The sequence below is a fragment of the Eublepharis macularius genome, chromosome 1 (assembly GCF_028583425.1).
Source record: "Eublepharis macularius isolate TG4126 chromosome 1, MPM_Emac_v1.0, whole genome shotgun sequence".
NCBI lineage: Eukaryota > Metazoa > Chordata > Lepidosauria > Squamata > Eublepharidae > Eublepharis > Eublepharis macularius.
The window spans coordinates 73,849,754-73,874,447 of NC_072790.1; the positions used below are offsets into that span (position 1 = coordinate 73,849,754).

At 40.2% G+C, this 24,694-nt stretch overlaps 1 protein-coding gene across 1 annotated transcript in view; it reads left to right on the forward strand.

The window, feature by feature from the left end:
* DDX43 (DEAD-box helicase 43) overlaps window positions 1-24,694 on the forward strand; it is an 87,670-nt gene that overhangs the window by 34,397 nt on the left and 28,579 nt on the right. The window contains exons 12-13 of the mRNA XM_054971349.1: window positions 7,349-7,476; window positions 12,283-12,392. Coding sequence (XP_054827324.1) covers window positions 7,349-7,476; window positions 12,283-12,392 — 238 coding nt within the window. The remainder of the gene's footprint in view (window positions 1-7,348; window positions 7,477-12,282; window positions 12,393-24,694) is intronic.

The window sequence follows — 24,694 nt, forward strand, 5'->3', positions numbered from 1 at the left end:
TTATTTAGATGTCTGTTCCTGGATAGCATAAAGGCAGTGAAAGATGTTCAGGAGGAGCCACAACAAAAAAAAGAAATGGGAACAGAAAAAACAATGATGTGATCCCTTTCCTCTATTCCTCCTTTCCCCCCTTCCCTTTTCCTCACTGGAACAATTTGGGGGTCAGGGAGGTGCTGTTGTTCCCACCATCTCTTTTAGAAGCTTGACTCCTATTCTCTCGACCTCACCTACATGCAAGGGCTCTGGAAGCTTTTCTCAAAGTGCAGTTTTCATTTTGGCCAGCCTTCTGCTGCCGCAGCCATTTCCTCCAAATCATCTGCAAACGTGATGCACCACTCTTCTGGCCATTTTGAGGACCAGGCTAGATGTGCAGGCTAGTTGGGTCTGGAGAACTCAGACCCAGCTTTTTGAGGACCAACCTAGATGTGCAGGCTTTTAAAGAGTTGGGTCTGGAGAACTCAGACCCAACTTTTAAAAATCCACATCTAGGTTGGTCCTCAAAATGGTTCCCTGAAGCTACACAACAATTTTGGGTAGTAGCTGTTAAAAATAAACAAGACTCTTAAGTAGCCTCAGAATGTCTCTGTGGGAGGAGGAGGGTCTCAAGCCATTCCTCCTGTCAAAATGCCTTTTAATTTTTTAAAAAATTTTTTAGACATGCCTTTAAAAAAAAATTATTCTATTCATAGATTTAAAAGCCTAATAAAAAGGGCAGAAAGCAAAATAAAGAATAGTAAAAAGCTTACAAGAAAAAAGAGAAAACAGCTTAGAAATAAAAGAAAACAATAATACATACTTCATTTCCATTCTTCTCTACAACATCTTTTTTAACAAACATCCTACTTTATAGTTAATCTCTCCAAAATTTTCCACTACTGCCTCCCTTCTATTTGCTTTTTCCAAATTTATTGTCTTAAAAATCCTAAAAAGCAAAGCCACAAATCATAAAATCATTTGGCTTATTTCACACAAGAAAGTGTAGGATTCCAGTTAGCCAAAAAAGTTGACAATGTTTTATCTCTGATCAAAGCTGTAAGTTTAGCCATCTCCGCTAGTTCCATCATTTTCATAATCCAATCTTCAATTGAAAGCAATTCTGTGCTTTTCCATTTTTGCACATATAAAAGCCTAGCTGCTGTAGTCATACACAAAAATAAAACCCCATGCTGATTTTCCAACTGTTTGTCCATTAATCCCAACAAAAAGGCTTCTGGTTTAAACTGTACAGTAGTCTTTAAAAAAAATTGTATTATCATATGGATTTGAATCCAAAATTTTCTGGCCTTACAAAAAGTCCACCAGAGATGATAGAATGTTCCTTCTTGCTTCTTACATTTCGAACATTTATTTGACATACCTTTACTCATTTTAGCTAATTTGTCAGGGGACATAAACCAGCAATTCATCATTTTATAAAAATTTTCTTTAAGTCTAACACTTAAAGTAAATTTAAGCCCCTTTATCCACATTTTCCCACTGATCCATCATTATATTATACACAAAATTTTTAGCCCATTTTACCATACAATCTTTCACAGATTCTTCTTGTTTCAAATTTCAGTAACAGCTTACACATTTTAGAAATAACATGTTCATCATTTAAACACAGCTCTTTTTCAAATTCAGTCTTATGTTCAAAGTCCCATAGTTTTTTATCCAATTTGAATCTTTCTAAAAGTTGAGCATAGAAAAAAAAACATTGACATTTATAACCTTTAGCTATTAAATCCTCTGTTGTCTTCAATTTGCAATCTCCCTGAGAATTCTAGTAAATCTCTGTAAGTCATCCATCTCTGTTTGAAAATAATCTCTTCTATGAAACGCGTCCTGTTTTGAAATCTGTGTTAGTCTCAGTTTATATTTGTTCCAAATTCTCAAAATGGCTCTCCTGTTAAAATGATTTTTAAAGTCTGCATTGACACAAGTAGGCATGCCATCCAAATCTCAGGTCGTGACCTTCTAGTGTCAGGAGTCTCTCATTCCTCAAAAGCGTCCATTCCTTCATCCATAGTACACTTTCAAATCTGGTAAATCAAGTCCACCTCTCTCCTTCACATCCTGTAGAATTTTGTATTTAACCCTTGGTTTTTTCCGCTTTCCATATAAATTTTGAAATCCTTTTGGCATTGCTTAAATGGTACATCTGAAGTTAACACAGGCATTGTCTGGAAAAGGAATAACATTCTAGGTAAAATATTCATCTTAATAACTGATATTCTCCCCAACAAGGACAACTGTACTCTTTCCCATCTTAACATACTTTTTTTATTTCATTCCATGTCTTAACATAATTATTTTGAAATAACATACAGTTCATCCCTGTCAGTGTGATACCTAAATATTTTACCTTCTTTTCAACCTTAAAACCTGTTATTTTCATCAATTCTTCCTGACTTTTAATGTCCCATGTTTTTTGTCAACATTTTGGTTTTCTGTTCATTTATTTTAAAGCCTGCCAGAGTACCGAACTCTCTCAACTTCTCCATCAATATTTCAGTTCCATCCAATGGGTCTTCCAAAGTCAAAACTAAATGGTCTGCAAAGGCTCTTAATTTATATAACTTTTTTTTTATTTTAACCCCCTTGATCCTTTCCTCTTGTCTAATGTCTCTATTCAAAACTTCTAACATTAAAATAAAAAGGAGCAGTGACAATGGACATCCTTGACGTGTTCCTTTCTGTATCTCACATGGTTTAGTTAGTTCTCCATTAACTATGATTTGGCATTCTGTGAAGTATAAATAGATTTTACCTGTTTTTTTTAAAGTTCTCCCCAAAATTCATCTTTTCTAAAACTTCAAACAAAACCAGTTCAAATTGTCGAAGGCCTTTTCGGCATCCAAGAAAATTAGAGCCACTTGTTTTTCACAATGTTTATCCAAGTATTCCACTATATCTAATTGTCTTTCAACTGTCTTTTGGGTAAAAAACCACTTTGAACATCGTGGTTACATTAAATGGGGGTAAAATTATCTTCCATTTTCTTCTCAAATGAATCTAGTTCATTTGAGCAGCTCTCAAACAGGTCTCAACTTCCAGTCACCACCCAGTGCAGAGCTGGACAGTAAAACTTTCAGTAGAACTGTCAAACGGAGCCCATGTGGATAAACTCTCGGTCTCTCTTTATCCACAGTGATTTATAAACTGGAGCGCCTCTCCAGTTGCTAATTAACACTGCGTTGCCTCTCCCCTGCTGGGAAAGCTTTCAGGCAGCCATGCCCTCCGGTCACATGTTGTGCCCTGACATGCCTGAGTGGATAGACAAGATGTACAAATATACATCAATGGCTAAATCAACATCTGTGTGCACAATAGCCCAATATCGGAATTCTGGAAAAAATGAAGATTTCTTTGATTATTTTAGTTGAAACTAAGATAAAAAGGTAATTATATTATAGAGAAAAATACAGAAGAGGTGACTGATTAAAAATTACTTATATTAAAGTTTGGTATAAGCAATTAAGGAGAGGGGAAGAGAACTATTATATAATATAGTTGTATTGTTATATACTTTGAATATATTTTTCTGTTGTAGTTTAAATCTAATTCAAATGTAATGCCTTGTATAAGTTTCTATGCACTTTCTACTATCATTCCTATCTTTTTAAATAAAATCTTTGCTTAATTTTTAAAAAATTTTAGAAATAAAACAGCAAGCATTGTTGCTTGATTCTGGTTGCCTTTGTTAAGTCCCGCCCCCCATATCTACTACAGCCATCTACACTTCAATAGTAAATTCACCAGCCATTTTACACTGCACAACCACATAATCAGATATCAAACATACTGATGGCCTCTACTCAGGCAACATTGTAGGGCTACAACCATGGTATATTTAAGCACGCAGTGTCTAGCAGATGTTGCATTTTTCCTTGAAGCAGTACTTGGTTGAGGGAACTCTTCCTATCCTCTCGTGTCATCTACTATGTGCAAACTAAACAATGTCTGTTCCCCGACTGTGTGCCCTGGGCTAAGAGCCCCAGGCCAAGGGCCCTTGTACTCTCGCCGTTCAGCTCGCACCTCCTGCACCAGTCCCCAGTTAAATAGCAACGGCCAGCCAGCTGTAACTGTGGGTGAGAAGGCAAGCTGGAGGTGGGGTCTCCTTCCCAAATGGCTAGCCATTACATATCAAAGGAATGCACTCCAGGCATCCTCCATTCTGGCCCTTCCCTTGGTGAGGTCTCCTTGCAAGGAAGGCACCTCCTATACCAGGCCCCAGTTAAATAGCAAAGTCTAGCCAGCTGTACCTGTAGGAGAGGTGAGCTGGAGGTGGGGTCTCCTTCCCAAATGGCCAGCCATTATACCTGGGTTTAGTGGTTTTAGTCAGATGATTTCCTACCTTGTAGCTTGGCAAGCCATGAACTGGGAATTGCTCTCCCACTGGATGTGAAAGCCTTGCAAATTAATTTGTGTTCCCTGCCTTGCCTAGCAAGTGGTAAGTGTAACCCAATGTTAAAGGTTACTTTCCAATCCACTAATGAGTCCAAAGTTTCTTTCTGCCTGATTGTTGCACGCAGTACTTGAATAGTGAGAGGCACAGGTCAATTTAAAAATGCAAATAGGATCGCAAGATCATAAAATGTACAATAAAGGGATGAATTGCTATGCTGTTGGTGGCTGGGAGAAAACACTTATCACTTTATACTGGTTATTAGGGCTGTGCAGAAGCAGGTTGCTTTGGGTTTCCCGCTTCAGATTTACCCGAATTGGGAAACCGCTTTGGAAAGATACAGCTTCGGAAAGTTTTGGGTTTGCCTCGGAAAGATTCGGGTGTCAATTTCACTCCCAGCTTTCCAGTGCCCTGGGGGGGGCAATTTCTTTCAGAGGCAAACCAAACTTGGTGGGGACTTTCTCCTACCTCTTCTCTAACAACCCCCCAAGTTTCAGAAAGTTTGGACTTTGGGGGGCCATGTTATGGCCCCCCAAAGAAGGTTCCCCCATCCTCCACTCACCATTCCCTATGGGAAAAACAGGCGACCTTTCTAGGTTGCTAGGGGTGGTATTTTGCAAGCAAAATGCACCCAACATTCAGGGGCCCATCTCCCACCTGTCCTCCCACCCTCCACCAAGTTTCAGGCAGATCCCGCTTTGGGGGGCCATTTTATGGCCCCCCCAAAGAAGGTGCCCCTATCCTCCCCCTTCTCCATTACTTCCTAAGGGGGGGGAAAAGAGAAGCTTGTCTGGCAACCTTCAGGGGCCCATCACCCACCTGTCCTCCCACCTTCCACCAAGTCTCAACCAGATCTCACTTTGGGGGGCCATTTTATGGCCTCCCAAAGACACTGCTCTAACCCTCCCAACAGCCCCACACAGACCCAAAGACACCGTCCACAACATTCCCACACTGGCCAGCAGCAGTGGGCCAGCTTCAAGTAACCTCCCCCCCCCCGCCAACTAGGCCAAAGTTTTGGCACACACCAGGGCTTGGCATGAGTCTGCCCCAGGGAAGCCACTGTTAAATTTAAAAAATAAAAATAAAATGCAGACTTAAAACACATCCCTTCCCAATCCCATTCCCCCCACCACCACCCCCTCCCCCAAAAGAAAAGCCTGAGAGTCAGTGGAACTCACCAGTGAAAAGCAGCAGGTCCAGTCAACAGCAGCAGGGTAGGGAAACCAACCAAAGAAGTCCAGACCAGTCCAGATGTCCAGAAGTCCTCTTCCTCCAGGAATTCACTCTCTCTCCACCAGGGATAATTAGAAGCTACCTAAAGGCAATCCTCCAATTTAAAGCCCTGCAGCATTAAAAAAATAAAAATAAAAAAGCACTCTCCTTCCAGAGAATCCCATTGGCTGGAAGGAGAATGCTGCTGCAGGATTGGCCACCCCTAACTCCCCCTTCCTTCCCTGATCCCCCTCTCTCCTCCCCCTTGCACTCACTCACCCCTTCTTCACCCTCCAAACCTGCACATTTGGAGGGAATCACTGCAGACTTTGCTTGCTGCTTGCATTGCAATTGCAAACAGCAAACAAAGTTCTGAAGCCTATTCAAGGCTTCCCACCACTTTTTCAGGGATGGGAGGGGGAAGGAGGAGGTTAGAGTGAGTCACTCACTCCTTCTCCCCCTCCCCTCTCTAAAGCCAGAGCGGAAAGCCTTGAATAGGCAATTGCAAGCAGCCAGCAATGGGAAGCTTATTCAAGCTTCCCATGCTTGCGGCTGCTCCGAAGCTTTCTGAAGCGACACGAATCGCTTTGGAAAGCTTAGCTTCGGTATTTCCGAAGCGGGGCTGGCATGCTTGCCCCACTTCAGGGAATTCCAAAGCTTTCTGAATCGGGTCGCTTCGGGTAACTTTACCCAAAGCGAAACCCAAATAGACCAGTCCTACTGGTTATTGCTTATTCCTGAGTAGTCTTAGTGGCATCTTAGTTGTGTGTGGATGGAGAATTCTGGGATTTTAATAAGCATATGGCAGTATATTATCATGCAGAACCCATGTTTCAACTTTGTTTCCAGTTAGAGAAAAGCAATCCGCAGTGCAAAACAATATGTATGTTTAATAATCTATGTAAAACTCTAATATGAACAAAATGTTTGATTTTGTGTAAAAAAAAAAAATACCCGTTTTAATTTGGCTCTTTCATATTTTAAGAACTGGACAGGAACAATCATTAACTTAAATGATCCTTTCAGGTAAACATGCCAGGATCTAGAACTATAATGTTTTTTGGACTTTACTGTAAAGTTGGTTTACAATATTATCTTAGTGGGCTGGGAAATTCAAGAATATCAGTTGTAGCTTCAGACAACTAAAAACCGTTATTTAGAACCTCTTATTATACAATATATAGATACATATATACATTCTAATTTGTAACTCTTTTCTATTCTGAGTATTGAAAGCAAAGTCCAGTTTTACATTTAAGTGCTGCAAACATCAATAAAGCATGATTTATGAAGCACAAATTCTGGGCACAGAACTGTCTCCACTGTAACTCAGTCTGAAGACATTGCATGTATCTATGACTCGGTCTGTGAAGTGGGTTGTGACTCATGAAAGCTCATACCCTACCACAAATTTTGTTAGTCTTATAGGTGCTACAGGACTCGTGCTCTTTTCTATGCAGACTGGAACTTCCTGGTTTCCTACTACTGTTGCAACCTACTGAAGTCCCCAACATTACCAAAATCTTGTTCTTGGGTGGCAGCATTCCCTTAGGAACAGGATAGGGGCAAAGTGGGTCTATGGGTTGGGGAGATTAGTAGAAATCACTTCCTCTTCTAATAGAAATGTTGTTCCATCAAAGGAACCTATGTGATTGAATACATGCCGCTAATAACTCACTATATGTAGTTCTTATCTTTGAAGTATTTGTGAAGTAAAAGATCTTACTAAACTTGTTTTTACAGGCAGTAAATACAGTGGAGCAGAAAGTGGTTGTTATTCCAGAGGAAGAAAAAAGAGCTTTTACACGTTACTTCATTGATACTATGAAGTCTGAAGACAAGGTCATCATTTTTGTGGGAAAGAAGCTTACGTATGTAGCTGAAATCTAACACAAATATTTTGTTTACTAATTACTACTAGGTAAAGCATTCAGTCAATGTGATGCTGATAAATTGAGTCCTGCTTAACTTTAAGCCACACTTAAAACTAAAAATCTGAAAAGACGATACATGCAGTAAAACATGTCTTAAGCCTCCTGTCTTCAAGCAGTCATCCTAATCTTTTTTTTCTGAAGTAGCATAAGCCTGTCTCTTCCTCTGCTTTTCTCTCTTCTTCTTACAGTCTTAGTCAGGGAGTCATTCTCATTCTTGTCATAATTGCTCCCTCTTGCCTGCTGTGGCTTGCAGCCACAAAAACTTTTCCGTCCCCAGCAGAGTCTCATACTTGGTGAAGGCACTAAAAGGTTGGACCAGATGTTCAGAGCAGTACCGGAACAGTTGAAGTGAGCTGCACTTACTGTGAAGTTAGTGTCTTACTATAGTTGGATCCCATCTTGCTTCTTTTCAGACATTCAAGGGTTGACTGTCGCACCATTTTTTATAATGAATGGGTAAGTTTGTTGCATGTGGATAAAAGGATCTAAAAATGATAGGGTTGCAAGACTTGTACTAATTTAACAGAGTCTACCTGTACTCAGAAATCAAACACTTGCTCATGAAATTGGTAGGTATCAGAACAAACGAATCAGGCGGCCCTTCCTAATCTTTCCTATGACAGCTAAGGAAACAGTAGTTTTCAGATCTTGTAAGTGTATTGTGCCTAAAGCCATGGAGGCTTTCAGTAAGCGTACAATGGGATCCCCAGGTGCTATTGGGCCCAAATCTTGTTCATCCAGAGATGTTTATCTGGTGTTCTAAAAACTGAATGTTTTTTCCTATACCCATTGGTTATTCACCAAAGCTCTTGAATATTATGCTGCTGTCAAGGTGACACTACTCCACCCAAAGTTCTAGAAGTTGGTTTGAAGAGAATTTCAGAATCAGGATCCTCTTGAGCCAGGAAGCCTATAAAATTCCTGTCTGAAGTAATAGTCAAAGGGTAGCTTTCTTATCTGGCGTTTTAGAAAGTACAGGTGACAAGTCCTCCTCTTGGGTTTGGTCTGTACAGTTTGAACAAAGTAATAAGGGTTATGACAGCCTAGCATTCAATTCTGGACCTTAATTCCGGTTAGCAAATGGCTGCTTAAGTTAGTGTTACTATTCCATAGTCTCTGTACATCACTCTAGGCTTTGCATCTCAGAGTTAGGATTCAGAAATGTTTAGAACTAGCTTCTAAGCATCAAAGCTTCGGAAATGCAGCCTTGGACTGCGCATGCCTAATATTTTAATTAAAATACTTCTATCCTACCTTCCCTTGTGGCTCAAGGTAGCTTAAAATTAAAGTTAAAACTTTATGATTTAAAACTAGTATCCTGGGACTAGCATAAAATATGAAACACAGCATTACAGTTGCCTCTGGTAGAAGAGAGTTCTTACTGCTATTGTGTACATTCTGTCTCTGGGATCATCCCTGTATGACACCATTTCTTACAAAAGCTAGTTTTCTATAGTGGTTAGAGCATTGGGCTAGGATCTCGGAAATCCAGATTCAAACGCCATTGTACCTGAAAGCCTTGCCTGTGATCTTGGTCCTTTCACATTCCCTCAGCCTGGCCTGAGGGTTGTTGTGTGGATGGAATGGACAAGTATAAAACGTTATAACCACTTAAAGTGGGGTTTAAATAAACTCCACACCCATATTTTTAAAGGGTGTCATGTTTCTACTCAGAAAGGATGTCCCAGGACAAGAAATCCTTGACACACAAACTTTTATTAAATTGGCTGTTGTCAGGGCCCTTATTACAATCCTTTAGCAAATTTATACTCCATTCCACTGTCCATTGTTATTGTTGTTGATGGCCTGCAGATTAAATAGCACTTCACCTCTAATTTAGTGACTGTAGAGTGTGAATGCTATAAGCTGTTGGCCTATGTGGGAAGCAGAATTCTCCTGTTGCAATTTTTCCTTTAAGCTGCTATTCAACAGGTCTTATGCTCTTTTTATCATCCCCCTTGACGTAAGCATAACACACATTTTAACTCCATCCTGGCACATAAAGGGTATTGAACAAAGTGTTTAAAATTGAGGCCACTGAACATCTCAAATGGCAGATTGTCTCTTTGTATAATAAGATGAACCCCAGTGACTCTCTAAAGACTTGCATTTATTTGGTACGAGTCTTTGTGAATTCAACTTACACCTTCAGATATTTGTGTCTTTCACAGCCTATAACTGTAGTGTATGAGACCAGTCTGTTCCTTGAATTTGGAAGTGGATTGCCCTAGTCCATGCTAGGACTTAGTGTGGCTGTTACTGTGACTTCACAACGAGACTGAATTCTTCAGTCCAGATAGACAACACTCTGTGGGGAGGAACAGGCTGTAAGCAGTCGGCCCAGCCTCCACCATCTTTAATAGCCATTTTAACATGGCTGCTTGTGATATTAAAAATCATCAGGCCTCTGGATTTAAAATGACAGCTTATATTGCAACCAGAGGGCCTCCAGCTAACAGTTACTGAGTCCCGCCCTGGAGACCCAATCATGAATGGAATGCCACATAGGGATATGGAGTGATCAGAGGTGATTAGTTTTGCAGTCTCCGCAGCCCCTAAGGAATCCAGCGCAACAAAGGTCTCGCAGAGTCATCCCCACTTAACACATTCCTTTCCCTCCTTACATGATGAGATCACCTGTCCTTGATTGAGGAACTAATCAAATGACATTCATTCAAATGACATTCATAAGTATTTACAGTTCATTCTTGTGCAGGTACATTCCCCCAACTAAATTCATCAACTTAGCTCCGATGGACTTCATTAATAAACTATCGCTTTGTGTAGCGCTAGAACAAATTTTGCATTTGCCTTCACATGCCCCAGCAGCTACCAATCAAGGTAATCAAACCTTTTGTCAATCCCAGGAACGGACTGTTGGAGTCTTTGTTCTAACAGCTATGTGGGTTCTCCCACTTCAGGGCACGTTTTACCTATAAAGGGTAGGGCCCTGGCCTCATTCAAATTGTGCACGCTTCCTGGCTGCTCCCTTAGGGTTGCTTCCCTAAGCCTCTCTCTCTTCATACATGCTTACCGGATCCAAAGCGCTGTTTCCTTGAGGTTTGCCCTAAGCCTCTTGCTCCCTTGGCCGAGAACGCTGGCATTTGAAGCTCTCCCTCCGCGGACTTCCCTGCTCTTCGGATAGGTAATTATCACCTTGCAATCCCTCAAAACTATTCCACCTTCACCACTGCTTTTCTTAGGCCTCGTGTGTGTTTGTATGTGTATGTGTATGAATAAAAGCTACCCTTTAATTAAGAACACCAGCTTTGTGTGTGCATATCCTTGGGAGAGGACTCTGTAAATTATTGGTGATAAGATCCCATGGTTATCGGACGCTTGCATAGCTGTCTTCCTTGCTTGCTAATCCCCCCCCCCAATTCTATTTACTTGCAAGGAGACCAATTCAGGTAACACAGGCTTGCGGTCGAATCCTTAAAATTAATTTGTCCTTGGTGATTTACTCTACAAGAGAAAAAAAAATTCAGTGGTCTGCTGCCATGTACACGATTCACAGGTTTCCTACAGTTTGCCATTGGTCTTCTGTGCCAGCACACATTGGGACTGTGCAGTCACAGGCCAGCCATGGAGAAAGATTCTCAAGCTCTCAGGGTATAGGGAGCGTACCCCCACCCCCGCTCAATGCACATGTGTGGGCTTTTCCCACTGAAAAACAGCATTGCAGGGCAGAGCAACCCCCTATCCCTCAGTTCCTTTTTTGCCACTGCCGAGAGAGGTTCTTTTCTTGATTGTTTGTCGCTGTTACTCTTCAGACTCATCTTGCTTCTGCTGTAGAACAAAAAAAAACTTTAGAGAGACAAACGTGTCTCAGGAAGCACTCTTTAAAAAGTGTACCAAATGTGACACAAAAATACCGCACACAGATGAACACGAACTCTGCCTTGTCTGCTTCGGGGAATCGCATAACGTTTCTGCCTGCGAGCACTGCCAGCAATTCAGCCCAAAAGCCAGAAGTGATCAGGCCGCTCGTCTGAAGGCAGCTTACGGGAAATGATGTTGTTGAGTTCCAACAAGCCAGCAGCAAAGCCATCTGCCAAGCAGGCCCCTGATCCAAATGAAGGCTCTGAAGGCTCGTACACAGGATCTGACGCTGAACCATTCACCATTTCCAGCTGCAACATCGGAACAGCCGGCAAAAAAAAAATCGAAGGAAAAGACCAGGCATTCTTGAAGACTGGCCTCTACCTCATCGCATCGTCATCACCACCACTCACCATCCTCGACCGCCTCGCTGATTATTGAGGAGGAAATTATCATGGTTCCTACACTCTCATCTCCACCTACCCCAACCTTACACCTGGAGGAAGAGGAGGTGAGCCCATCAGAGGAGATACACTCCCTCTTTACTGTTGATCCGAGTATATCAGCTCCATTAACATCAGTCTCATTTCTTTTGGTTCCAACGATCCCTTCCTCAAGTGCAAGTGTCAGCGCTCTTAATTACACGGATGCCATCCAGTTGGGATACTCAAGAGACAGCCAAGTGAAGGGTGTCTGGTCTCACCTTGAATCCAGGTTATTTATCAACCTTCTGGAGTTGAGGGCAATATAGTACGCCTTAAAAATTCTGTTCTATCTTGTGAAAGGCAGGAATGTCCAGATAGGTATGGACAACACAACTGTCACGCAGTACTTGGGTTTTGTACAATTAAATATGTATAAAGATAACTCTAAATGTAACAGCCCAGGTATTTACATGTGGGATTTTTAATTTTTCAACAGTGCTGATGACCTGTCCAGTGATTTTGGTCTTCAAGGAATTCCTGTTCAGTCTTTACATGGCAATAGAGAACAGTGTGATCGTGAACAAGCTTTGGAGGACTTTAAGAAAGGTAAGCTTGTGGCTTGTGATTGGTTGCGGTTAATTGCAACATAAAACCTAACTAATTGTAATATCGTTGCATGGCAGAATATTTGGTTCCATTGAAGTGTGAATAAAGTTAGAAAAGTTATGATTGATTTCTTTAATCCATGATGTACGCATTCTCTATGATCATGCTACATGATTAATTTTAATCAACATCAGGAGAAACCATATTTGGAGACTAAATACTATATTACTGAAACAAGAAGAAATATGTTAACAAAAAATAAAGTAATTTAAAGACTTTTGTGTCCATAATAATATTCCTGATGTCAGTTGGAAATCTATTTGGGATCCCAGTAAAGTCTCCTTGAAAGGAATTATATTTCAATAAAAGTGTGGGTAAAGAGGAAACGCAGTAAATTAAAGGAATTAAATTAATTAAATTCAGCAGTTAAAGCAAAAGCATAAGGAAACTCTTAAGTAGATATTAAATATCAACCTAAAGTTTATGAAAACCAATTACTGAGAGTCAGTTTGGTGTAGTGGTTAAGAGCATGGTACTCTAATCTGGAGAGCTGGGTTTGATTCTCCACTCCTCCACTTGAAGCCAGCTGGGTGACATTGGACTAGTCACAGCTCTCTGGAGCTCTCAGCCCCACCCACCTCACAGGATGTTTTGTTGTGGGGATAATAATGGCATACTTTTTAAACCGCTCTGAGTGGGCATTAAGTTGTCCTATATAAATCAAATGTTGTTGTTACTATTAGAAATGATCAACATACAAGAAGCAAGTAAAGCTATATGCCTGGTTAAGAAAAAGTATTTAGAAAAAGGTAATAAGGATAAGACCTTGGCTTGATACTTGAAGGAAGGAGTGGACAATACCACCTGTTTTTTTCTCAGAGACTACAGACGTTAGTAGAAACTGATGAAGAAACTTCTGAAGTATTTAGGACTTTTTATAGTAATTTATATTCCTCAGGTAATCCTGAATTGTCTTGCAAAAATGTAAAATAAAACCACTGGTAGATGTTCTGTAATACAAGTTTTATTAAGTTTTCAAAAAAGCAAAAAGACAAAAAAAAAGACGAGAACTTTTTCGTCTCAGATTCGTATACAAGATAATCCATTATATAATCAATATTTCAGAAAAAATTACAATATAGACATCAATCCATAGAAAAGGAAACTGAGTGACGACACACCCCTTTCTTTCTCTCTTTATATAGTACACAGTCCATTTAAATCTCTCCAAGCACTTTTTAATTTTCTTGCTTTTTAACCCACCTATTCAATTTCCTTTATCATTTCTAACAATTATTTATATTTTAAGTGAGCATCATCTTAAAACACATTTCAATCCTTTCACATTTCAATCATTTCAATTCTTGAGCCCAGGGTGTTAAACCCTTAATCTTTCCGGAAATAAAGCAAAGAGGAGAAAAGAAAAGAAAAAACAGAAAGTAGAAGTGAACATCATTACATTCTATTATTGGTCCCATTATTTGTATGTCATTAACTAAATATTTTCTTAAAGGAGAGAAGTATACAATAAAGTTTTTATAACAGCCTACCCTTGATCTCTAATATATCAAATCTCAAGCCATCTAAAATTTACTATTTGTATTTTCAGTATGTAAAGGCGGAAAAAAAGAAAAGCAAATACGTAGGCAAACTTAGCTTTAACCTATAATTTAAATTTAAAAATTAACACACTTACAAGGTTCCCTCTAGTTCCCTAGTGTTTCCTCTGTTAAACCTACCAGCTATCTTATATCAAAATCATTCCCATCCCCTGATTTAAAGGAATAAAAAGACTTCCAACAAAAATCATGAGATAAGAGGGGAAATAAGAGACCCCCGGTTATGACCTGTACTTTCTTTGGGGTTGATTTTTCTTTTAATCTTCCCCTTACACCCTCTCTAGTTTGCTGCCACCAGGAATATATTATTCCAAAATATTTTATTCAAATTTCCCCTTTGGTAACGTGTTTAAGCGTCAGGCTCCTTCGTGGTTCTATGTGGCCCTGAGGATATGAATGGGATATAGCAATGACAGCTACACTGGGATATAACAAAACAAAATAAATGTTTATTTTTCAAGAAGCGTATTGGTTTCATAAAAGTAGTTCTTAGTTCTTAAAGTTACTTCCTATAAACTCATTCACACGGATCTCTTCTAAGGCTTCACACACAGTTAGCCTCCTTCACTAGACTCAATAGTTCTCTCACAAATACTTCAAATATAGGCAGCACACAGCTAGCCTCTCTTTCTCTGACTCTCATTCACAGAAATATTAAACCTGCTCAGGCAACACACAGCTGGCCTCTCTTTCTCTGACTCTCATTCACAGAAATATTAAACCTGCTCAGGCAGCACACAGCTGGCCTCTCTTTCCCTGACTGAGTGTCCTTTCACAAACATGCTCAGTTCAGGTTCCACACAGGTTATATTTCTGTCATAAATACTTCAGTATACTCAGGCAGCACACAGCTAGCCTGCTTTCTTCTGACTGAAGCTTTTCTCCCTCCACTGTCAGTCTAAACTGCATTCACTCCACCCACACTCTGTCATCAACCAATCACATCACTCACTCTTCCCTCTCTCACCCCCACTCTTCACCTAGCTCAAACCAAGCATTTAAAGACACATGCACACATTTACTTGGAATCATTACACCCCCTAAGACCCATTTACGCGGGTCATACTTTGAATTTCATTTTTATTCCTCTTATCCCTCCCTCCAAAACAGTATTATGGCCCCTTCCTACAATATTTTTATTTAAGGAAAAGAAAAGAGCTCCAGCAGAAGGAAAGCAAAAAGAAAAATAAGAAGGGGGGCAGAGGACTCCAAGAGGCCCTCTGCCCCACTCCCTCTAATCCAATTATCAAAGCCCCAGGATTATAATTTAAATTCCATCTTCTAGAAATAGTAATAAAAAAAATTCAATAATAAAAAAACATAAGAAATAAGAGGGGAGATAAGAGACTCCTAAAACCCATTTACTGGGTCGTACTTTGGATTTCATTTTTGTTGTTCTCCCCATTCCCTCTAAGAACCCTTCTATCCCACTCCCTCTAATCCAATTGTCAGAGCCCCAGGATCATGATTTAAGTTCCATCTTTTCTTTTTCTTCCTTTTCCCTCTAAAATAATGCTGCAATTCTTTCTTTCCAAGAATCAACCATAAACAGCTCTTCTTGCCTTCCAAGCATTTTTGCAAGATGTCGATGGATACATTACTATGTGTTTATCTTTCTTCCTCTTTGTGATGTATTGCTTAGTTGAAGTGCGTTGTGTGCTTTTTGCTTCGTACAGAGGTGGAACACTAGATCTCTTCCCTTCAGCCTTCCGTCCACGCCCTTCCCCCTTCTTCTCCAGCTTTTGTACTTTCACAGAAAGAGACTGGTTTTCTGTTTGCTTTTGTTGTAGTTTCTCCTCCAATTTTCTTTCAAATAAATCTGTCCCATCAAGGTTTTCTTCTAATTTGGCATCTATCACTTTGTCTTTATCTGATTTGGGTTCAAGCGTCTCTGCTTTTCTTAATACGTCATCCAACAGTTTAGAAATTTGCTGCAGCTTTGAAAATACTTCTTGAGGGAGCGCCATTTTATTCACTCACTTTCAGATAGTCACCAAAGATCTCTTAAAACAGGTAAAAAGCTACTTTGCTCTTGCTGCTTATAATTCAAAAGATTTTTGCTACCCAGCTCTCTCCCAGAAAAACACTTTTTGCAATCACTCTTCGATAACATTCCTCTGGGTCATAAAACGGCCACTTCTCCGGAGGATAATGGAACCCCCATCCTCAAGCTGAATAGCCCTCATAAAGCCATAAACAATTCTCTTACTGGAGAGATGTCAAGTAGAATCACTCTTTTTCAGTCCTTCAGTTGTCTCTGCTTATTTATCTTGTCAGGAATCTTTGCTTATTTCTGCTTATTCAAAGTCCCAGAGTTCGCAGTTTGAGAGCCACAGGGCTTCTTCCACGGTCCTTGCCTTAAGAGCCGGTGAGGGGGGCTACACAGGGGGTTGCTGATCCCCTTGAGCTCTTCCACCTTGCTCTGGCCTACCCTCCCTCTCCGTGGGGGGGTTTGGGGGCCCGAATCCTCGAATCCCAAAGAGTCAGGAAGATCACGGCACCGAGCTCATAACTCAGCTGCTGAGACGGCACCATGCCATTCCGGAAGTCCCTAATCAACCACTAGTAGATGTTGATAGAACTAATCTAAATCAGGAAGAAAATAGAACTTTGAAAATTTGAAAAATAACAAATCCCCTGAACTAGATGGCTTAATAGCTGAACATTATAAGAAAATTTGTCAGATACTGTTATATCCCTTAATGAATACATTCAGTGAATGCATACAGATGTTGATTATAAGAGCTTTACATCATTTTTTAGCTACAAGATGGAACTCAGTTATATTTATTTAGAGCAAACAGGGTTTATTAAAGGTAGATACGTTATAGATAGTACCAGAAGAGCAACTTTTATCATAAACTATGCTAATGAATACCCTTGCTGGGGGTTTGGATGCTGTGGCGACATGTTGAGGTAGAATCACCTGAAATCTGAAGATGGAGGTCCTGTGTCTGGGCCATGGGATGATGAGTTTAGAGATCCAGCTCCCAACCCTTGATGGATAGCAGCTACGGCCTTCGTTGGTGGTGAAGAGCCTGGGTGTGACACTGGATGCCACACTTTCAATGGAGGCCCAAGTCACAGCAGTTGCCAGGTCTGCATTTTTCCATCTTCAACAGGTCAAGCCGCTTGCGCCCTGCTTCTCCTCCCGGGACCTAGCTTCGCTGATCCATGCAATGGTCACCTCCAGGTTGGATTACTGTGACTCTCTTTATGCAAGGCTACCCTTGGGCCTGACCTGGAAATTGCAGTGGCTCCAGAATACAGCAGCACATTCTTATGGGGGCTCCATTCAGGACAGTGCTGTCCCAGCTGTACTGGCTCCTGGTTGAATTCTGGATCCAGTTCAAGGTTTTGATTCTCATCTTTAAAGCCCTAAACGGACTAGGACCTGCATACCTGTGGGACTGCCTCTCCCATTATGTCCCCTGAATGGCCTTGTGCTCTTGGACAAGCAGTTATTGGTGATCCCTAGCTCATGGGACGTTCGCCTAGCCTCGACCAGGGCCAGATCTTTCTCAGCCCTGGCATTGGCTTAGTGGAAAGCTCTCCTGATGGACACCTGGGCCCTGCAGGATCTATTACAGCTCCACAGGGCCTGCAAAATGGAGTTGTTCCGCTGGGCCTATGGTTAATGAGCTGGCAATTAGTCCCTCCTGACTGCCCATGCCACACACCCTGCCACCCTAGGTGCTGGGCAATTTTATATCATAGCTGCACCTCTGATTCTGTTTTAGCCTATCAGGGATATGATAGTAGACGCCATGCTTGCTGGGTTTTTTGTATTTTGGTTATGATGTTTTACTGTATTTTAACTTGTATGTTTCTACTGCTATTGTGACCCACCCTGAGCCAGCCTATGGGGAAGACGGGATATAAATATGATGAAATAAATAATTTTTTTAAAGGAGCAAACAGTTCTAATGATGATTGATGTAGAAAAAGCTTTTGATACAGTAGAGTGGGATTTATTGTTTCACACTTTATACATCAGTATACAGGGAAGTGTTTTGAATGCAGTAAAAGCAATTTATAATAAATCGAGAGCCTTTCTGCAGCTTAACAATAAACTGGGATATGCAGTCTTGGTTTCGTGATCTAGCTAAATAGCCGGATTAAGGCTGATTTGGCATAATCTGGCTATGCTGCTCACACTGGAGAATCACAGATCGGATCCTGAGAGTCAGACTCTGCTGGGTTGATTTGCCTGTACAAACAGAACAAACAGGGAAGGTAGCAACACAGTCTAAAAAGTATACTACTCAATCAGAAATGTAATAAATTGACAATGAAAATAAATATGTACAATCTATAAATCAACAATTATGATGCATATGAAAAAAATGGGGACCCAATACAGTTTAACATAAAGGCAATTTATATAAGTTTGATAAAGGCAATTTATATACAGTATAACACAAATAAGTTGGTTTGTTTAAAGTAATGTGTAATAACAACAATTTCTAATCAGTTTGATAAAGGAAATTTATATACAATATAACACAAATGAGTTGGTTTGTTTAAAGTAATGTGTAATAACAACAATTTCTAATCACAAGGAATGCGTCCAAGTCTGTGTAGGTGATGCTTCAGGTGTGCCAAAAGTAAAGTTCATTAAAGAGCCAACAGGGAAAATGCTTGCATCTTCTGACGTTCCTGTTTCACCATGCAAAAGCTTCCTCAAGGCATTCAACTAGCAAAAATAAATAAATGGAATAATCATATACTAGCCACACCCACAGGCAGTTACCCAAAGACAAAAATAAGCAGCACAATACATACTCACAGGAAAGCACACCCATGTGGAATATTTATAGTCAATGCATTCAATGAAGTAATTCAAACCAACACAACTGGATACTGCTCCACAGTGGGAGTCTCTCGATGGGCAATCACCACGTCGAGTGGGCCAATTACAGGTGATTTATATTCTGGGACTTTAAAAGCACAGTATATCATATAGACAGGAGAAAAGTAAAAGGGCCAGCAGCTATTGTAGACAGTTTTACAGGAAACGAGTAGTCCAGCTCATTGTTTAGACCACTTGGGGCAGTGCTGCGTAGTTTATGTATGAATTCCATTTCCAACTGTAAAAGTTTCTGTGAGCAGTCTGGCTGAAGGGGCAAATGTACCACGTGTAACACAGATACCTTCATATCCCTCAGTTTATGCTTAGCCTCTGTATAGTGAGCCACCAGTGGAGCTTCCACTGTGCCAGTTCTGATGCGTGACAAGTGTTCCTGGATACGGACTTTAAGAGGTCTACTGGTGCTGCCAATATAACACAAATTGCATCTGCACTGAATTATATAGACCACATTTTGAGTTCTGCATGTTGAAAAAACAGTAGAGGTCCGTATCGACCGCAAATCAGGATGCACAATACTCGGTAGGTCCACCATCAGGCTGCACACAGAGCAGTCACCACATGGGTCGTGCCCACCTGGCAAGTCCCTATTCTGGATGACACTCCTAAATTCTGACCTGGTCAAGATGTCTTTAATATTTTTAGATCTTTGATAGCCAATAGCCGGTGGGGACTCACACCCAGGAATGTCCCTAATCAGATGCCAATGGTGTTTGACGATTCTGCATATACTAAATGACATTGATGAATAGTCAAACGCCCATTTAATTCTATTATCCACAATCTGGGGTTTCTGTACCAGGAGGTCCCTGCGCTGGCACTCCAGGGCTCCCGTCCTAGCTCTATCTATATAAGTCTTCGGGTAGCCCCTGTCAGCGAAGGCATGATTAAGAATCTCAGCGTTCCATAAGAATTGTTGGGTGCTGGTGGAATTCCGGCGGAGCCATAAATACTGTCCCAAGTGGTCTAAACAATGAGCTGGACTACTCTTGTTTCCTGTAAAACTGTCTACAATAGCTGCTGGCCCTTTTACTTTTCTCCTGTCTATATGATATACTGTGCTTTTAAGGTCCCAGAATATAAATCACCTGTAATTGGCCCACTCGACGTGGTGATTGCCCGTCGAGAGACTCCCACTGTGGAGCAGTATCCAGTTGTGTTGGTTTGAATTACTTCATTGAATGCATTGACTATAAATATTCCACATGGGTGTGCTTTCCTGTGAGTATGTATTGTGCTGCTTATTTTTGTCTTTGGGAACTGCCTGTGGGTGTGGCTAGTATATGATTATTCCATTTATTTATTTTTGCTAGTTGAATGCCCTGAGGAAGCTTTTGCATGGTGAAACAGGAACGTCAGAAGATGCAAGCATTTTCCCTGTTGGCTCTTTAATGAACTTTACTTTTGGCACACCTGAAGCATCACCTACACAGACTTGGACGCATTCCTTGTGATTAGAAATTGTTGTTATTACACATTACTTTAAACAAACCAACTCATTTGTGTTATACTGTATATAAATTGCCTTTATCAAACTGATTAGAAATTGGCTCTTTAATGAACTTTACTTTTGGTACATCTGAAGCATCACCTACACAGACTTGGATGCATTCCTTGTGATTAGAAATTGTTGTTATTACACATTACTTTAAACAAACCAACTTATTTGTGTTATACTGTATATAAATTGCCTTTATCAAACTTATATAAATTGCCTTTATGTTAAACTGTATTGGGTCCCCATTTTTTTCATATGCATCATAATTGTTGATTTATAGATTGTACATATTTATTTTCATTGTCAATTTATTACATTTCTGATTGAGTAGTATACTTTTTAGACTGTGTTGCTACCTTCCCTGTTTGTCCTGTTTGTACCTTGAGTGGGAAGGGGAGCCCCTTGCTTTCCTTTTCATCTTGATTTGCCTGTAGGCAGCTGCAGTCAGAGGTGGAACAGTAGCAGGCAAAAAGATAGCAGTGCAAAGCAGCAGGAAGTTCTCTGCCATGGCAGGAGATTGGCACAAGGCTGGTGGGGACAGGAGGCAGCAGACAAAGCAGATTCCCCTCCCATTCCTCCACCCCAGCTTCTAAAGAGTCCTTCAAGCTGCTGCTGACCACCTTTTAAACTCAGAGCCCTGCCCCCCACTTCAGTTTGACATAGGGTTCTCTGATCTGACTTGGTTCTTCTCTTTCACTTTGGTTTTGTTGGGCTTTGTTGGTTCAGCTTGCATGGGAGTGGAACCTAAACTTGGTACTGGTTTTTGGCCAGGGGTTGCCTTTGCCTGAAAAGTCTTGAACATGTTTCTCCCTTAGGAAACAATGGAGAGTGGTTGGGGGCAGCTTGTTCAAGAGTCCATAGAATTGGACCTTGGGATCTGAAACATGAGGGGTCTTTAGTGGACAGGAAGAAGTAGGTTCTGTGCAAATTTGGTGGCGTTTCCTTAAAAACTGACTTCCAAACAGTTTTCCCCATAGGGAATAATTACCAGATACATTTGGGATTCTTTAACTGGATTAGGGAATCTGACTCGGATTATAGGGATACTGAATTCTTTTAGTATCCATGAAATGGCAGTTATAGAGAAAATTATATTAGAATATGGGATTTAAAGTAAATCTTGATAAGATGGTCAGCATTACAACTTTCTTGGTTTGGAGAAAAAAACTTAAAAAAAATGATTTGTTGTCGGTCTTCAGTGCAGTCCCACACTGGGGGACTGTGCAGGTGCAGGCCAGCTGCCAGAAAGATTTTTAAAGCTCTCCAACAGTAGAGGGCACTCCTCTGCAGCTATGCATGCATGGAGGCTTCCCATGAATGCCATGTTGCTGAGTGGAGCAATCCCTCTTCCCTCAGTTCCGTTCTTGCTGCTGCTGTGAAAGGTTCTTTTTTTCTCTCTCTTACTCCTTTCCGAATTTTTTCCTTCCTCTCCCTTTATCACTTCATCAAAGATCTCTGATGCCAGTAGACTATGTTTCAGGAGGCACTATTCAAAAATGCTCCTGATGCAACACAGAAATGCTGCACTCCGACAAGCATATCTGCTTCCACTGTCTAGGCGAGGGGCACAATGTCAGGGCCTGCCAGCACTGCATACGGTTCAGTTCCTGCTCAGCAGACAGTGTTGCAGCCCTTGAGGGACAATTCCCAAAGCGCTGCCCTCAGGCGGGCAGCACAATCATGTCTGACCTTTGGAGCGAACTGTATGCAGTGCTGGCAGGCCCCAACGTTATGCCCCTCACCTAGACAGAGGAGGGAGATACCGTGCTTGTCCGAGTGCAGCATTTTCATGTCGCATTGGGAGCATTTTTTGAATAGCGCTTTCTGAGACAGTCTACTGGCATTGGAGATCTTCGATGAAGGGAGAAGAAGGAAAAAATTTGGAGAGGAGTGAGAGAGAGAAAAAGTATCTTTCACAGTGGCAGCAAGAAAGGAACTGAGGGAAGAGGGATCGCTCCACCCAGCAACACAGCATTCAGCAGGAAGCCTCCACACATGCGTGTAGCTGTGGAGGAGCGCCCTCTACTGTATGAGAGCTTTAAAAATCTTTCCAGTGGCTGGCCTGCGCCTACGCAGTCCTTCAATGTGTGCCTGCACAAAACCTAGACGAACAACAGTTATGGGTAAGTGCAACACTCTTTTATTCCCAGACTTCTCTTCCTTTTCGAAAATGTACCAGTGAAATTATCAAGGCAAATAGTAAATTATTGGCAAAAAGAGTTTTCAAAATGTATATGGACTGACAAAAATGGGTAGCTACAGATTCTACGAAGAAGAAAATTGGAAGGTGGTTTGGTATGCCCAAACGTAGCAAATTATTATTATGCGACAATATTAAAAACTATTCATAAGTAGATACATGGAAGTCAGGAAGAACCTTGGTTTAAGTTAGAACAGGAATGTTTTCTAATTCCATTATCATATATTCCATTATATGTTTTTAAAGTAAAAGTTATAAGGAAAGACTGTGTGAAGCTTAGTAGTAACCCAATGATTGAGGCAGTAATTGATATTTGGACATCTTTTAGAAGGATTTTAAGCCCAAGAGGATTATTACTACAGTCTCTCATATTTAATGTGCACTTCAAAATCATGTAGCCATGGTCAGACTGGACAAAATGAAACTGCACTGGACAAAATGAAACTGTACTAGGCTATTGGATGTAACACTTAATTGTCTTCCATTTATTGAAACAAGACAGAAAAATGTGTTGGCAAGACTGCCTTACACAGCGATAGCCACGTGTTACTGCTTAAGTGTAAAGCAAAGTTTCTTTAGGAACTTACATACTTAGAAAGTGAATAGGCGAGATAACTAACTGACTAAGAGAGAGAGGAAGTACTGAGAAGAAGCAGGATATTGCTCTGTGAGTGCTGATCAGGAGACAAGACAAGGAAAGGACACTGAAAAAAAAAAGATGCTCTCCTCACTCTCCTAACTGACTAATCCTTGCTGCCGTCTGGTGGGTCGTGTTCTCTTTATCTTTGTACACTTGACGTTGCTGCTTCCAACAAAATGAAGCCGCAATATAGTTTCAATTTTTTCAGTTACATAGCAAACAGGCAAATCACATGAATTCAAATTTGACAGATTTTGAGGATATAATGTATAATAAATACAGAAGGGACATTTCAGCGATATATGGCTACTTAGTGCCAGTTTTGTACATACCAAAATTAATTATACAAAGAAATGGCAACAGATGATAGGTAATGTCATTACTGAAGGAGAATGGCAAATTATTTTCTCTTCTGCTGCAACAGCAATATATAAAGGTATAAGGGAGAATTTTATAAGATCATCTATAATTGGTATTCAGCTCAATATAAATTAAATAAGATGTATCACACAAACTACTATGCATGCTGGAGATGCGGAGAAAAGAAGGCAGATCTTATACATATGTTTTGAAATTTGAAAATATTTTGGTCTAAGATTATCATAGAAATTTATCAAATGAGAGGGATCCTTATACATACGTTCTGAAATTTGAAAATATGTTAGTCTAAAATTATGATAAAAATATATCAAATTAGAGGGATCCTTATACTTTTAGATTCCAAGGTACTATTATTGGGACTAGTTAATGCATACAGTCCAAAAGTCTGTGCAAAGATGATTCATGACATGTTTATAGCTGCAAAATTACAACTAACAAATTGGAAAAACAGTAAATATCCTACAATTAAATTTTGGATTCAAAAAGTCTGCGCTATTGCAGAACTATCAAAATTGTCAGAACTTGTCTCTTAAGACGGTTGTGTTATTTTTCAGATAGCTTGAAAAATATTTTTTGAATTTTGGATTAATAAGTTAAATATACCATTAGATTTATATAATTGTGCCTCACTTTTATAGTAAATAGAATAATGGAAATTAGTCAATTGTTAAGACTGAGTGTGAATTAATTGTTGCACCAGTGAGCCTCAAAATTTATATAATTTGTTATTAAACTTACTGTTATATTGTAATGATAATTATTTTTTCTTGAGAGTAGTTGGTAAAAAATGAAAAACAGCTTTGATATAAAGTTATTTGGCAATATATTGTAAATTTTATTCTTTTTGAAATAAAAATTATTCAATGAGAAAACTTTTAATAAATATATAGGGGAGGATGCTGTTGAAAATGAGCAGGTTCACAGGTGATGCTGTTTCAAGCAGCCTGTAAAATACTGGGGAGGCAGCAGGTAGAATGCTCAATTGTCTGTCTCTGTTTCTGCCAGGATTGAAATGCTTTATAAAAGCATCAGCCTAATTGTATGATAACATTATATTTGCTGTTACTGTAAACCCACCTTGAGGACCCTGGGTT